Below are 16,190 nucleotides of genomic sequence, written 5' to 3' on the forward strand. Positions count from 1 at the left end.
CGAAAACTTTGCATGATAAAGAACAACCCATTGGAAGGCACTTGTCTATGTAATAATTTCCATCTACCTTGATTCCCAATACGTCAAAGTCACCTGGATTAATAGGTAGAAGTCGATATGCTTATTTAATATCCATTTTCCCAATATAAGCCCCCCCCCCCACCTACCTACTTCATCTAACATTTGGACAACAGAATCAAAAGATGTATAATGCACTGTGGATTCCAAAGGGTCAGTCTACAGGTTGGCGCTATTATTCGGAGGAAATGACAAATGACTAATAAGGCGCCACCCTGAATTATCACCCTTCAAGGAACAATTGCAATAGGAAATACACGCAGATTGGATATACTGTTCGTTATCTTGACCTGTCATGATAACCCCATTGTTTATTTTTTCCATAATCTCGTGGGGATGTCGACCTGCTGGAACTAAATTACTATTTTCTAAATCAGTTCTTGGGCCTGAATATTGTAAATGGAATCGAAAGGAAAACTCTGACAATAATTTGTTTGCTGTAAATCTATTGGGATAGCTTACCAGGCAGTTGTTTAGCACTGATTTATTGATTGAGGTTTTTCCTAGTTCCGATATGTTTTTGGTTGCCTTCATTACTGTACTTTTGTGGTTGTGGTGACTGCTGTCTCCAATATTGATGTTGGTTTTTAAATCCTGCATGGTGATTGGATGAGGTGTATGAGGGGCTTGGGCAGCGAAAAGATGATTGACCCGATTTTTGTCCATGAGGTGTATAGAACTGGGGCTTATTTTGACTACAATTAACTTGTGGGTACAGGCTACGACAAAGAGTGCACGAATGAGAATTTTGTGCAAATGCCCTTTAAGTTGTAGTCGAAGCACTTTTGTGTTGTTTGTGATGGGATGTAGGGCTTAGGTGACATGTAAAGTATGCATAATTCTGTATCAACTTCCCCCAGGAGCTGGATGATTTTATGGTCTTACGAAGTCGGTACTGGGTGTCATAATCAAACCAACTTATTACCCTCCCCCCATTGCTGCCCATAACCGTACTGCATGGGTGTAATTTAGTAACTCAGATGATTTAGCAGGGTGTGAGAAAAGATATATTGATGCAAATGTTAGCCATGCTTCAATCCATTTATCAATGCAGTCAATTGTGTGTAGCCTCTTTGGTGAGTATCTCCCTTGCACTACTGAGTATCGAGTTTCTTTGATTTGTATCAGCACCATGACCCCCAACAGATTGGATGAGAGATTGAAATTTGATAAATTTCTCTTGTACTATATTGCGCTTAACTGACTCGCTAACATGCATGCTTAAATTATGCACTGATTGCATAGGTATAACACCATTACCTTCTGCTGGTTGCTGTACCCCTGGTGGGCTCTGCTGCGAGGTAAGCGAAATTGTCTGTATATGTTGCTGTGGAATCTGAAGATTTTGTAGGTCCACTGTACCCTGCAGCGGGGCAAATAAACTTGACTGGGAATAAAAAGGGTGTTGTGGGGCCTCTGTTGGTGGTTTACATTAACCCTTAGCAGGCCGTGGATCCGGCGGTGGCAATGCCTACCGTCTCCCTCGTTTGGCCCTTTTGGGTGGCCGGTCTGATGTCTGTCGTTTGCGTGATATGACAGTTGACTGCCATGAAGAATGATTCCCTCAATGAAAATTCGGCTCATTTAAATAATATACATGTACCAACATAAATCGGTAAATGAAGATCGAATAATACAGATCTCTAGCTTTTCGGTCCAGGGTAATGAATATTGGAAATAATTAACCGAAACCCCGTAACTTCCAGCGGCTATGTATATACTTGGTATATCAACGTCGACTTTTTCGATTACCAGAGAAACAAATATAACCATGCGACGTAGGTTTTTTTAAATTTATTAAGAACTAAAGGCAACGGTAGATCTGAAATTAACAAATCACACACCACATTACACATGCAACAAAATATACAATTACATAAATTCATATTCGTATTTCCCTTTAAAGAATTCAAAATATTCCAATGAAATGTACATGATCGACTTATTACTTTACTTCAAAAAGTAACAAAATTTATAGCCCTTGATCAAGAAGAGAAATATACTGATAAAAAAAGTTCAACTTACATAATTATCAATCAGTTAATAAGAAACATTTCAAATATATACCTTAAGGTGTGGCACAACGGGTAGCTACATGTATAGGTCTACTCCCTCTAAAACAAATTTCCCGCACTGATGAAAATAGCCCGCGAAACTTATTCATAGAAGAAAAAGTGGTTAAACTGGTTTTAGCTAGAGTGAGTGAATTCCTACAAACAACCTGGCCAATAGAATGCTGTGAATAGATTTCATTCAATTAATATAGCACAACTTAGTATTGAAAAATATGTAGAGAATTCAATTAGATATATAAAGATCACCCTGCCACACAAATATAAGACAATATCTAGTTTAGGTCACTACACCAACGTCTTAATTGAAACTAGATGACTAGGAATGCAAAGGTGAAAATACTCAACTTGTTATCCATGAAAATCCCAGTAGCTAAAATTTCGCATCACGATTTGAATTTTCTGTTTTGAATATCTATGCATTTGTGAAACGTAATCCCAATTATTTTACGTTTTGTCAGGATATACATTAAGTAGTTTAGTTGTTGAATAATACGTTTTGAGATAAGGAAGTACAAGAGAATTGGACAATCATTACTTGTAATACTAGCACCTTAGAAGTGATAAATATGAGTCATTACACGGCTTAAGTATACACATGAAGAGACTACTTGGTTTTAAGTTCTTTAATTCTCTTCCCGGTATATTTCATTATACTCTTATTTTTATAAGAAAGGGGAAGGAACTAAACATCCGATTTCAAAGCGTCTCTGTTCATCCCAGACATTGACAACAGCATTGTGTACATTACGAACGAAGTCAATCTGTATTTGCTCTCCACAGGACTGGATTCATTGATGGCATTGTTCTAATTAGCGAATTATTCGACAGTAACAGCCACATGTTAAGAAGTGAGGGATGGATAGTGTCACATGTCTTTGTATTGTCTTAGCTGAAATTTTATGTTTTGTACAAGGTAAGGACTGTCATATAAAATGTACGGTGTCTGTTCTATATAATTTTCATATTTGATTTACACCTAGTTTGTATTCTTATATCCCCGTTTTGGGAATGGAAATTTACATATCTTTAGAAAAAACAGCATGTGATAATATAAACATTGCATTCTGATTTTCAATTATTTCAATTATTTTTCTGGATGAAATAATCGAAATTTTGGTATTTTGATAACTCCTTCAATTCTCCATATTTTTTAGGGATAGATATAACAAAGTTTCACCTCTGATGTCGAAAATCATTGATGATTTGTTCTATGGTAAAATTAAAAATGGATGTAAATTACGTTCTGGTCACATATACAATAATAAATACACCCTTAAGTAATACCTACCGCATAGATGAATTTGTCTAGAATTTTTAAAGCTAGTTCCCTTAAGTTATATCACTCCTAAGAGGACTCAATCGAGTTATATGAAGCTGATAAAAAAATGAAGATAACGAACAGTGATCAGTCTTCCAATTCCTATGAATAATAAGAACACCTACACACATCAAAGGAGAAGGAGTAGGCATACCCTGTTAATGGTGATCGGGTAAATGGAGTAGTTCCTGATCCAAAATAGTATGCAAAAACTACTTAAATGATTTGAAACACATCACACACCATAGGGCAATATGACAGGTTGTACATGTAAATAAATTGAGATATCACTATGGTATCACATAAAAATATATATACAACATACGGCGGTCCCACATTAACCCTTTCTCTATTGCACCGGTCAATTTGACCAATGACGTGTAAAATATGACTACGCAAAAGGAGCGCTTCTAATTATGTGATCGACCGCAAGATGCATGTTGTATATACCATATTTTTAAAACGTTTCTCCATTTGATAACTATGTAAATATGAATTAACCAAATAGAGTCATTGGATTTTAAAAGAAAAAGAGTATTTAAAATGAAATATGTCTTCATCTAAAATGACGCAACGTTTAGTCGCAAGGCCAATACCCCTTTAAGAGGTGAAAATAACGAACAGTTTAAGGAATACCAAATAGAAAGTTGAACAAATACGAACTCCTTGATATACCAGAGGTGGGATAATGTACCTATGAGGAGTAAGGAACCGCTGTCGACCGGTTGCACTCACCTTGAACCCTATGTAAAACTTACACGGTACCAATTTTGATACACCAAATGCGCATATCGCCAATTAATGTCTCTTCAGTAATGTTCAACCGAATTTTTTTTAAATCCAAAATAACAATACACTTGTAAGAATGTAAAACTTATACGGTACCAATTTTGATGCACCAGATGCGCATTTCGACAAATAATGTCTATTCAGTGATGCTCAGCCGAAATGTTTGAAATACGAAAGAACAATGAAGTTTTAGAGCTATTATAGCGAAAACAGTGTGCCAAAAAAGTGGAGTCAAATTCGTCAAAGGATAAGAGCTATGCGCGAGGGAGATAATCCTTAATTTTGAAATGAATTTCTAAATTTTATAACAGGAATTAAAGATACATCTGTATTTTCAAGCTAGTAACGAAGTACTTAGCTACTGGGCTGTAGAGACCCTTGGAGACTAACAGTCCACCAGCAAAGGCTTCGAATCAGGTGTCATAATGAATGACATTCAAATTTTTGCTGATCTTTATAACTTTAGTTAAAGATTACAAACATTCAAAATGGATTAAATATAAGTTGTAACTTTTCAGATTAAATTATAGCCATGTCCCTTTAAAATAGTGCGGCCTGTCGAAATGTTATAAGATTGATCAGTGTTCGTTATCTTGACCTTTCATCTTACTTGTAACTCAACAAATAACATTCACATTTTTGCTGACCACTAGAACGTGGAGGCGAAATTTGAAAGTTTTCAGTTTAAATCGTTGTGATGCCTTTTGACTGCTTGAAATATCGGGCAGAAAGGTCAAAATAAGAAATAAACTTCATATTCAAAATCCATGATGGCACGAACAGTAACTATAGATTAAATATGCAGGCATGAAGCGTCGCAGTTTATACCCTCGTGCATGTTCAAAATCTAAATTTATTATTTTGTTACAACTAGCGCTTTGTTGATAGTTTTCTCCGCCGTGAAACGCTTTGTGTGAGACGTACTATACTGGTGTAATGTTTTGTGAATAGTAATCGCGCAACGGTAAGTTGTGAACTGTTTATACAAAATTTTGGCAACCACAATTTTTTTTTACTTACCGTCGACGTGTAAGTTGTGAACTGTTTATACAAAATGTTGGCAGCCCATAAGTTTTTTTTTCCTTACCGTCATTTGAATGTACTTCAGTTTATAAAAGTGTTATGTGAATATGCAACATTGTGTTGTGTAAATTTGCATCAGCGAGATGGCATTCTGTTGTTATTCAAAGTACTAATAGTATTGATGGGCGGAATCATGATTGTTCCCACAAAATTATCCCTGACCTTTGATATTTTGACCTGAAATAGATCATCAACGGTCTGGCACTCTTTAAGAGCTTAATTCTGCAGACATCGATTACACATTATTATTCGATATCGTAGTAGTTTGACCTTCATCTTTGACCCAATAATTAAAATGTGTCATCTTTCTAGGAAAACGAAACATTGCACCATATCTATGCAGCAATGTTTCATTATTACCTGCATATATGGTGTCTATATTGCTCAACTGCTTCGATATACAAGAGCTTGTTCTTCTTATGGTCAGTTTCTAAATCGTAGCAGGCTAGTGACAAACAAGTTGATGGTGGAGGGGTTCCAACAGTTTCGTTTAAAGTCAGCATTTTGCAAATACTATAGTGGTCGTTTCGATTACATAGAATTAAAACATCCCTGAAAGAAGTCAAGATAGGTGCATTAAACAAACAACATGGTCAGACCACAACGGGTGTTATATGTACCTCGTGTTGATACATGAACGCTTCTAGACAGTATAAAAGGTTCATTTTCACGTAAAATTTATTTTATTGCAACTACTAGTACAGTTTATCTACCTGAGGAAATAATCCTAGAATTAATGTATGTACAAAATGAGTAGTGTGACCATGGATTCACATTTAGACGATGCAATAGCTGTATGCTTTTGTTTATGTTAGTCATATTGATATTGAAAAATTCCCATGTTAAGTGAATTTAAGCTCGGTTTCGTCGTGACCCTTTGGGACTAAGTTTCTGCCACAATGTGGGGTAACTTTGTCATGGGAATAAAGAGTGAAAAAAGAAATATTCGAAGAGTCAGTACAGCTGAACAGTATTACAGAGATAGACCAAGTGAAAGATGTGGTTCATGCGCCTTTTGTTTTCATGAAATATGTTGCCATGAAGAGTTGTAGCACATATATTAATTTATTTTCAAAAATGAAATGTGTTTCTTAATAGATCACAGTTAACGTGGCGTTTTGATTTGTTGATTTGATTTCGCTGTGTATTTTGTTCCTCTCTGTTAATTTGGATACATGTATGTATGACTCCTTTAGCAGCCCATGTCTTATTTGCATTGCAGCCCAAACCTTTGAAATTAAGAAAGAGTTTATTGACGGCAATCTGACTTTTACTTGGAGGAATGTTTCCACACGTCGTAATGATATAGTGATCACAAAGGATGAAAGTAAGAGTGGCTGGATACAAATCCATGATGACAAGTACACAGTGGAGGATGTATGGAAGTACAAATCTGTAACGATCAATGTACGGGAATACACATCAGCAGACCATCAATCATATAAAGATTACAATTCAACATACACTGGTAAGTTTTACACATGAAGATGTATAAAGTATAAATCTGTACATATCAAAATACGGGAATACACATCGCCTGCTGATTCCAATTCAACATACAAGGTTAAACTCTACATAGACATCGTAATACGTTAAATGAATGACAGGATCAAGGGAGCAGACTATGACCATGTTTGCAATTAATTAAACATCTGAGGTGACATTCCGGTAGGCAGTAGATGATGTATTGAAGTATAAATCTGTAGATATCAGGGTAGGGGAATACAGGTCAAATTTAATTATTACGAGTCAACATACAAAGATAAGCTCCAAACAGTTGGACTTATTAATTGTAAAATAAATAACAATACCGGGTTATAAACACAACCTGATTGTATGGTTAACTAATTACATTTTCATATTAAGTGATATAATTATGTAGTTTATTTGGTTGTTCTTTTCACAGATCTTAAAATAGTGTAGGTATTGTTACTAACTTTATACGTACAATGATAACTTAAGAAACACAAACAATGTCCAACAAGTTACTGAGTCTTCAGATTTTGAATATATTATACAATCATATTGCAACCAGTTTTCCTTCCATACTATATATATTCCATACTTTATATATATAGTTACTATTTATAGTTAACCATATATATATATATATATATATATATATATATATATATATATATATATATCTGCTTTCAGCATTAGGCAGGCACATCCATAAAATCATACTTAGGCAGACATATATAGTCCATGTTTAAACTTCAATATTTTTCATCATGCATTCGATCATTTTGTTTAGCTATCACCCTATTTGTAATTTTCAAATCAATTAAATATAATATACCAAGAATGAAAGATATACAATTTATGATGTCTGCCTAAGTTTTCAGATATCCGTAGTAATCCTTAAGCAGACATTGTATATAATTTTATACAATTCCATCGTAAGGTAGACAATATATTTTATATGGGCAGTAGGCCTTGGGCAGACATTGTATATTCATATAAATTTATACAATTCCACCAGAAGGTGGACAGTATTTTCCAAATCAGCTGAAGACTTTAGAGAGATGGCATTTAAACTACAATTATGCAAAAACTGCATGCGATTGATTTCCAGTACAGATGAAATACCGGTAAATTTTCCAAACATCTATAACCTTTGTGTGGCTACTGTTTTTTGGGACAACCTATCTTGGAATACGATTTAATTATTCAAGTTTGATATCACTGAAATTATACCTGACAATGCATATCCATTCAATTTCCACAAAAAGTTGTAGAACATTTGCCTCTGATAAATCTCTTTATCTATCCAACCAGCTTTTCTGCAGCAATTTTAACTAATTTATAATCTTTACAGAGTCCAACAAATTATCCATAGCAATATTAATTAACTTTGATCATGTTATTCGCATTCATTTAAATAACCACCATATGCACTGTACACGAATACCGTTATACAAAATAATTACTTTCAAAACAGTACATAAAAGACAATTTAAAAGTTAACTTTAACATGAAATTTATTCATTATATAATTGTTACTTTGTAACAAAAACTGGCATGTCATACAAATCATTTTCAAGTATGGTTGCTGGTCAAATATTAATAAAACATACAGGATTTTCATCCATTTCATGAAAAATTACAAAAGACATATCAATCAGAATTTAATGCATTTCATGAAATAAAAGGCCCACAGGCCTTATTGGTTACATGAGAATTAATTAAAAGTATCACTAGCCCCAAGGATTATGGAATCTTGAGAACAATTCCTGTTCTGCATACCTAGATTAAATCCTAACATACAAAACAGAATAAAACAAGATGTGTTCATAAAACTTAAATGCCACGAAAGTGTCTATACAGTCCAGATGATTGACTGTGTATTGTTTAACGTCCCTCTCGAGAATATTTCACTAATAAGGAGACGTTATATATACAACATTAAATAATATGACTACTTTGGACCTGTGTACAGTCAAAACCCTGGGGTTGTGTAAATCACCACTTTGGTATATCCTGTTCTGTTTCTAATAAGCATGCATTTAGTTATTTACCATATCACAATAAAGACAATAGGTCACAAACTACCAGGAAATGGAGGAAAATTCGCCTTCAGAAGCCCATGTTTTAATTTTCAGATTTTATTACCATGGCAACCAATTTTCAAAAATAATGTATATGGTTTTTGAAAGTACACATGTGAAAGATTTTAAAGGTCCATCATGACATCTGATGCTAGCCTGGAAATGGGTCGAGATACACTCAGGCACCTGCCATCCTGGAAGTAAAAAAGCAACAAAAATGAGGAAAATATACCCATTTTCAACCCATCCTAATTCAAAAACAAACATTTTCCCAGTATAATGACAGATATCAACTTTCAGCAAAATTCCTAACCTTTCCAACAAGGCCAAATTTGCAATAGGGTCCTTGATTCCTTTTCGAGATATTTTACATCAAAGATGCAGCATGCTCTTTTCAACTTACCGTTTAAAGTGAAAGTAGAATTGCCCGCCTAGAAGTCAAACTCTCATACATCTCACAGTCACAGTTTCGAATCCCATAAAAAGGCACTGGATCAATGTAGAATGGTCACCTCCCTATATTAATACAGATATCAATAACAATGAAACTATTTAAATTCTATAAAATACTCTTTTAACATATTTACATTTTAACCCTGGTCACTTTAGCTTCGTATTGGCAATTCGCCAGGTATATTGAGACTATAGTTGTTACTATAATCTTGGCCTTATCCTGGAAACTAAACCCTTGTCCAGGAAATCATGTATTTTACAATTTTGGTTAAGGACTACCACATATTAATTTAGTTTCATGTTAATATCAACCTTTAAACAAGAGGCCCATGGGCCACATCGCTCACCTGAGTTATCATATATTTACACATAGGAAATACGGTTTCCCTTATTGTGGCAAAACCTGACACCCCGGGGACCATGATTTCAACAAACTTTAATTTGAACTATGTCATAAAGCTTCAAACTTGAATCTGAACTATGTCCGGAAACTTCGATGTAAATTTGAACTCTTCTGGCTCAATGGTTCTTGAGAAGAAGATTTGTCCTATATAAATACATATAAATTGTGGTTTCCCCTAGTGTGGCCCCACCCGACCCCCAGCGGCCATGATATGAACAAATTTGAATCTGCATTATGTCAGGAAGCTTCCATGTAAAGTTGAACTCTTCTGGCTCAATGGTTCTTGAGAAGAAGATTTTAAAATATTTTTCCTATATAAACACATATAAAATATAGTTTCCCCTATTGTGGCCCCACCTGACCCCTGGGGGCCATGACATGAACAACTTGAATCTGCATTATGTCAGGAAGCTTCCATGTAAATTTGAACTATACTGGCATGGTGGTTCATGAGAAGAAGAATTTTAAATGACCCCACCCTATTTTTACACTTTTGTGATTATCTCCCCTTTGAAGAAAACCTGGCCCTTAATTTGAACAATTTTGAATTCCCTTCAACTAAGGATGATTTGAATTAAGTTTGAATGAAATTGCCTTACTGGTTCTGGAGGAGAAGATTTTTAAAAATTTTCAGTGTGTTTTTACTGATTTGCTATTATCTCCCCTTGGATAAGGGGGTTAGCCCTCATTTGAACAATTTTGATTCCCCTTCACCCAAGGATGATTTGTGCCAACATTGGTTAAAATTGGCCCAGTGGTTTTGGAGAAGAAGTTGAAAATGTAAATGTTTAACAGACAGACAGACGACGGATAAAAAGCGATCAGAAAAGCTCACTTGATCTTTCAGCTCAAGTGAGCTAAAAAGATATTTTATAATTGTGTAACGTAGTTCCACTCTCCTGTGATGTCATAAAATTTCGCAAAGTCAATGGTTTGATAAGATTTATGCATGAATGGAACATAAATTTTGTTGAAGTCTTTTTCAATAGTTATTGTAAAATATCTTGTTAACCATAAGATATTTCAAAAGTCACGTATGAGTTTCGAAATACCAAATCCAAGGGTAATAACTACTTTTTCATTAAATTATTTATCAATTTTTTATGCATAGATATCTTTTACTTTTCACAAACATATTGTATATTTTTTTTAAGAAACAGTTTCATGAAATTGTTATGAATACCATTATATCGTTTTAACAAGTTTTTGTGATAATGAAATGTATTTAATGACAATTGTAATTTTCTGACATCAATAACAGGTATATGCGTGCTAATTGATAAATATTTTTATCAATGCTGCAACATACTTATCTTATCATTTTTATTTGTTACTAAGATAATAATTAATCAAATATAAGATTGAACCTATAATTCTACAGAGGTGGAATTACCTTAAAGGCATAGGGTCTAAGATAATGGTGAAATGTTGCATGTTCCAAAAAGGTGGCGAAATTTAAGATCATATTAACTAGAAAATCACACAAAATTCTTCAGAATGTTTACAAACACATTGGATAACGATAGTAATTACAAAATAATTCCCTGTTCTCATTTGCCTAAATTGGTACCCTGTTGATTTCGCATCTCTTATGTTTGTGTGTAGTCAACAATCAGCGGGGTACCAGTTTAATATATTGTCCTCCTGACAAAAATTTTAAATAGGGCTAAAACGTCAAAATGACTTCAATTTCAAAGCGCTGCAGCTATAGATAACTCATAATTAATACTACAAATTTGTTTTTTGGAGTTCTTCTTGCAAAATATTGTGATGTCATTTTTGAGATAAAAGATAGATCCTATGCCTTTAACACATATGCACTATGTATACCAAGTTTGGTCTTACCCCAGAGTCAGAAACCCTACCCCATGGATTACGACATCTACATTTTTAGTAAAGGCCTTCCTCCTCTACCTGACTATGCATACGTTTTTCTTACAAAATGTCCAATTGTTACCTGAATTTACTCAGAAGACAGGTCACCAGAGATTACCTATATGACCTAAAATTCTTATCAAAAACCAAAATTGTAACCAAATAAAAACATTCGGGTAAGACATCAATGTACATTTGAATTACTGGTGCATCACTACCCTAACAAGTATAGCATTGCCTCTTTATTATCAAAAATTATATTTCAATACATTTGAAAATGAATACACTATAGGTCCAACAATTCTGCCTTAAAGCAGCATCATTAAGTCAAAGAGCACAATATATCATCTCAATAAGACAAAACACAAGAGAACATTCTGAACTCAGATAATATACATATGAATCAAACTGTAGTGGTCATTTATCAACATTATATTTAAAGAGAAAATATCATAGGCAGTAATGCTCACATGAGATAGTCATAAACACTAAACGAAAATCCTATAACAATACACAGTTTAAACAACAGAGCACTTAGTTCTATTGCATGGCATATATTATGAACATGGTAAACCAGGATTTACCTTTTATATGTATACCAAAACCAATGACAATGTATATTTTGTGATCATTTGAACTACATCTCTCTGAACAAAATTCTAAACAAAACATGTCAACAGAACATACTAGGTTATGAATATTCAAAATGGTAATGGATTCGTTTGTACCTTCCAGTTTCAGACCAATTTTTAAATTTTGGTAATTATGAAAGGCTTTAAACAAGAGGTCTAAGGGCTACATCACTCACCTGAGTCACCTTAGCTCATATTTAAAGATTTTCCCTATAGATTTGTAAGTAAAACTTTGATCCCCCTTGTGACCCCATCCTACCCTGGGGGCCATGATTTTAACAAACTGAAATCTGAAATATATGTCGGAGAGCTTTCATGTAAATCTCAGCTTTTCTGGCTCAGTGGTTCTTGAGAAGAAGATTTTCCTAATATATTCGTATGTAAAACTTTGATCCCCTAATATGGCCCCATCATACCCCCATGGGCCATGCTTTGAACAAACTTGAATCTGCATTATGTCAGGAAGCTTTCATGTAAATCTAAGCTTTTCTGGCCCAGTGGTTCTTAAGAAGAACAATTTTAAACATTTTTCCTATATATTTGCATGTAAAACTTTGATCCCCAATTGCGACCCCATCATACCCCAGGGGCCATGATTTGAACAATCTTGAATTTGCATTATGTCAGATAGCTTTCATGTAAATCTCAGCTTTTCTGGCTCAGTAGTTCTTGAGAAGAAGAATTTTAAAGATTTATCCTATATATCAGTATGTAAAACTTTAATCCCCTATTGTGGCCCCATCCAATCCCCGGGGGCCATGATTTGAACAAACTTGAATCTGCACTATATCAGGAAGCTTTCATGTAAATTTCAGCTTTTCTGGTCCAGTGGTTCTTGACAAGAAGATTTTTAAATGACCCCACCCTATTTTTGCATTTTTGTGATTATCTTCCCTTTGAACGGGACATGGCCCTTAATTTGAACAAACTTGAAAGTCCTTCACCCAAGGATGCTTTGTGACAAATTTGGTTGAAATTGGCCAGCGGTTCTTGAGAAGAAGTCGAAAACGTGAAAAGTTTACGACGACGACAGACAACGGACAAATTTTGATCAGAAAAGCTTACTTGAGCTTTTGGCTCAGGTGAGCTAAAACCTGTGTAAAAAATATCATCTGTTTACAGAAATTCCATGATATAAGCACTACATCTGTCATTTCTATTCATTGTGTGACCCAACAAAAATGGTTTTATTTACTTCAGATATATATTGCTTTTGAAAAAATATAGGGTCCTTGGGGTAATTTATCAAAAATGTATACATGTGTTGGAGATTTAATTTGCCTGAAAAATCACAAAAGACTAGATTTATCAAGATATTGGACTAAGCAGTAAGCATTTTTAAAGTGTAAAATAACCAACATTTGAATTTCCAATTTTCTATATTCACAAGAATCGATCCCGAGGCAACCAGAATGGATGGATATTTTCTATATTCACAAGAATCGATCCCGAGGCAACCAGAATGGATGGATATCATAGCTCCTGTGTCCAAACACACTGAAGATTTCATAAATTTCCAGAAATGTTCTCCCTCCTTTGTTCTTGTCTTTGCCAGAGGTCTTTCTTCCTGTAATATTATATACATGTACTACATTTATCACACCTAAGTGTCTGTACAATATGCTTAGCACTTTCAAAAAGATGACTTTCCCGAAATCTGAATTGATATAACTACATTACATAATCTATACATGTATGTTATTAAAAGGTAAATATGGGATATCAGAACTAGAAAATTTTGGAACTCTTCAGAAAAAGAAGTTACGAAAATTATACGTCACTTGGGAAACTCTTATATACAAGTTGGTGATGGCTAAAGACAACTCATTTCTGATATAAAAATATATGCCTGGTTTAAAAATTATTTTTCAGAATGTTGCAAGTGAATGTCCTTGTACTAAAACATGAGTTATTGGATTAAATTTCTGATGTTTTGTAGCAGAGATAAACACAAAAGAAAAAGTATATTTCCTACACCGTATGCACTTGTATGGATATTTACTTTATAAGATTTTCTTGAGTTATAACAACCAACCGTTATGAAATGATATAATAAATCACAATAAATTATCTATAAATATATCTCCAGAAATGTACATATACATGCAGCAACATGTAGCCCCCCCCCCCCTGTTTTCCTGAGATTGCGTTAAATTATCACATACAATATTAAAGTTTGATATTAGTACATGTAAAGATCTATTCATTAGCTGGTCACTTGATATAGTAGCGGTGAATAGTACTGGAAATGTAAGGCTAGATTGATTTCAACTCATGAACAGAAGAATACACCCCTCCCCCTCCCTTGAACTGTGACTAAATACATTGGTATCATGTCATAAAGGGTGCGACGATTAACCAAGACACGGTATATCACTGTAATATTATGCAACGGTTCGATTCACGATATTTTACATTATACCGCATTTTGGTATTCTCTATTTGGATTAATTTGAACTGTGCAATTTGGCTTTAAGATTACATGTATGTAGTAACAAGAGTACCACCAAGGGTTCATAATATGCCCGTGAAAAGCTAATATAAGGTGTTTCCTTACATTATGATTTGTAGAACATGGCTTCAAGTAGTATCAACAATCAATGTCAGGGTGTGACATACTTTCTTTGCATCATAAAACAGATCAATCATGTACTCTCTGTGTAATATTTTCATTTGGCATAAGGTGTATGTGTACCAAGTTTGATGGTACCAGCTCCAATGGTTCAGTCTTTATCCTGCTACTACTATCTTGACCTTTGATCTTGAGAAACAATCGACATTCTCCACTTGGCAAAAGGTGTATGTGTACCAAGTTTGTCAATCTTAGCCCCAACAGTTCAGTTTGTATACTGCCTACAAGGTTTTCCTACTAAGTGATACTGTGAACTTGACCTTGAAAAACAATAGACATCTTCTTCTCATCATTGTGATCGAATGTACTAAGTTGCAATATCCTGGAGTTTATGGTTTGGTCTGTATCCTGCCCACAAAGTTTTCCTCCTTAGTGATACTACGACCTTAAACTTTGATTTCTGACCTTGAAAAATGTTAGGCATCTTCCTCTCATTATGGTGATCAAATGTACCAAGTTGCAAATCCCTACATGTTACGGTTCAGTATGTATCTTGCCCAAAAGGTCTGGACAGACAAATGGACGATGGTTACCATAATACACCCTGTCCAAATAAAGATGGTTTCCGGAAATGGAAAAATGTGGTGCCAGTGAATTATTTCTCACCCTGTGAACCATTAATCCCAAATACAGGAGCATTTTGGACATGCAGTTGTAACAGTAAGGTGCAATTAAATGATACCAAAACCAGTGTCATTGTTCATTAGTTATCATTCATATTGATACACTTGTAGCATGTTAAAAGTATCGTGATACGTATTGTATTGTCAAGTCTGTATCATACAACGTATCGTATCATGAGGCAAGCGTATCGTTGCACCTCTACATGTTACCATGTTTAATACCAGTATTGAATATTAGTATAATAGTTTGATCTTTCACAGTTCATACAGTTGTGTCGTATAGTTTGTTTTAAGGAATAAAATAATCTTATTCAAAACTCTATAATTTTCAGACCTCTCTCACCGAGTACAGAAAAATACTTGTGTGATTAACAGATTTCATTCATATTTTTAAGGCTTTCCACCTTTCTGTGGAAAGTCCTATAGTTATTGTTCTGTTTATTATTTTCCTACCGTCAAAATTTTTTTTCGTCTTCAGACTTATCGAAAACTTTAAAGTTCATGATATAGCACTTCTTGAGAAACGAATACATTTCAACCTGCGTCATGGAACTTTGACCCCTTACAGAGTTATCTGACCTTTGGCAGAAATAATTGTTATCGCCACTACTTTTTAACCGTAAATGATAGGAGGATCAAACCTTTACAGGTCAATTAGTAGAATCGAAGAACTTTAAA

General features: G+C 34.3%; 1 protein-coding gene across 1 annotated transcript in view; it reads left to right on the forward strand.

Annotated features, from left to right (window-relative positions):
• Positions 1–2,831: 2,831 nt before the first annotated feature.
• LOC125648803 (uncharacterized) overlaps positions 2,832–16,190 on the forward strand; it is a 33,718-nt gene continuing 20,359 nt past the window's right edge. Inside the window, exons 1-2 of the mRNA XM_056146549.1 lie at positions 2,832–3,066; positions 6,566–6,811. Of these exons, the coding sequence (XP_056002524.1) occupies positions 3,009–3,066; positions 6,566–6,811 (304 nt within the window). The 5' untranslated portion in view covers positions 2,832–3,008. The remainder of the gene's footprint in view (positions 3,067–6,565; positions 6,812–16,190) is intronic.

The sequence above is a fragment of the Ostrea edulis genome, chromosome 8 (genome assembly GCF_947568905.1).
Source record: "Ostrea edulis chromosome 8, xbOstEdul1.1, whole genome shotgun sequence".
Lineage (NCBI taxonomy): Eukaryota > Metazoa > Mollusca > Bivalvia > Ostreida > Ostreidae > Ostrea > Ostrea edulis.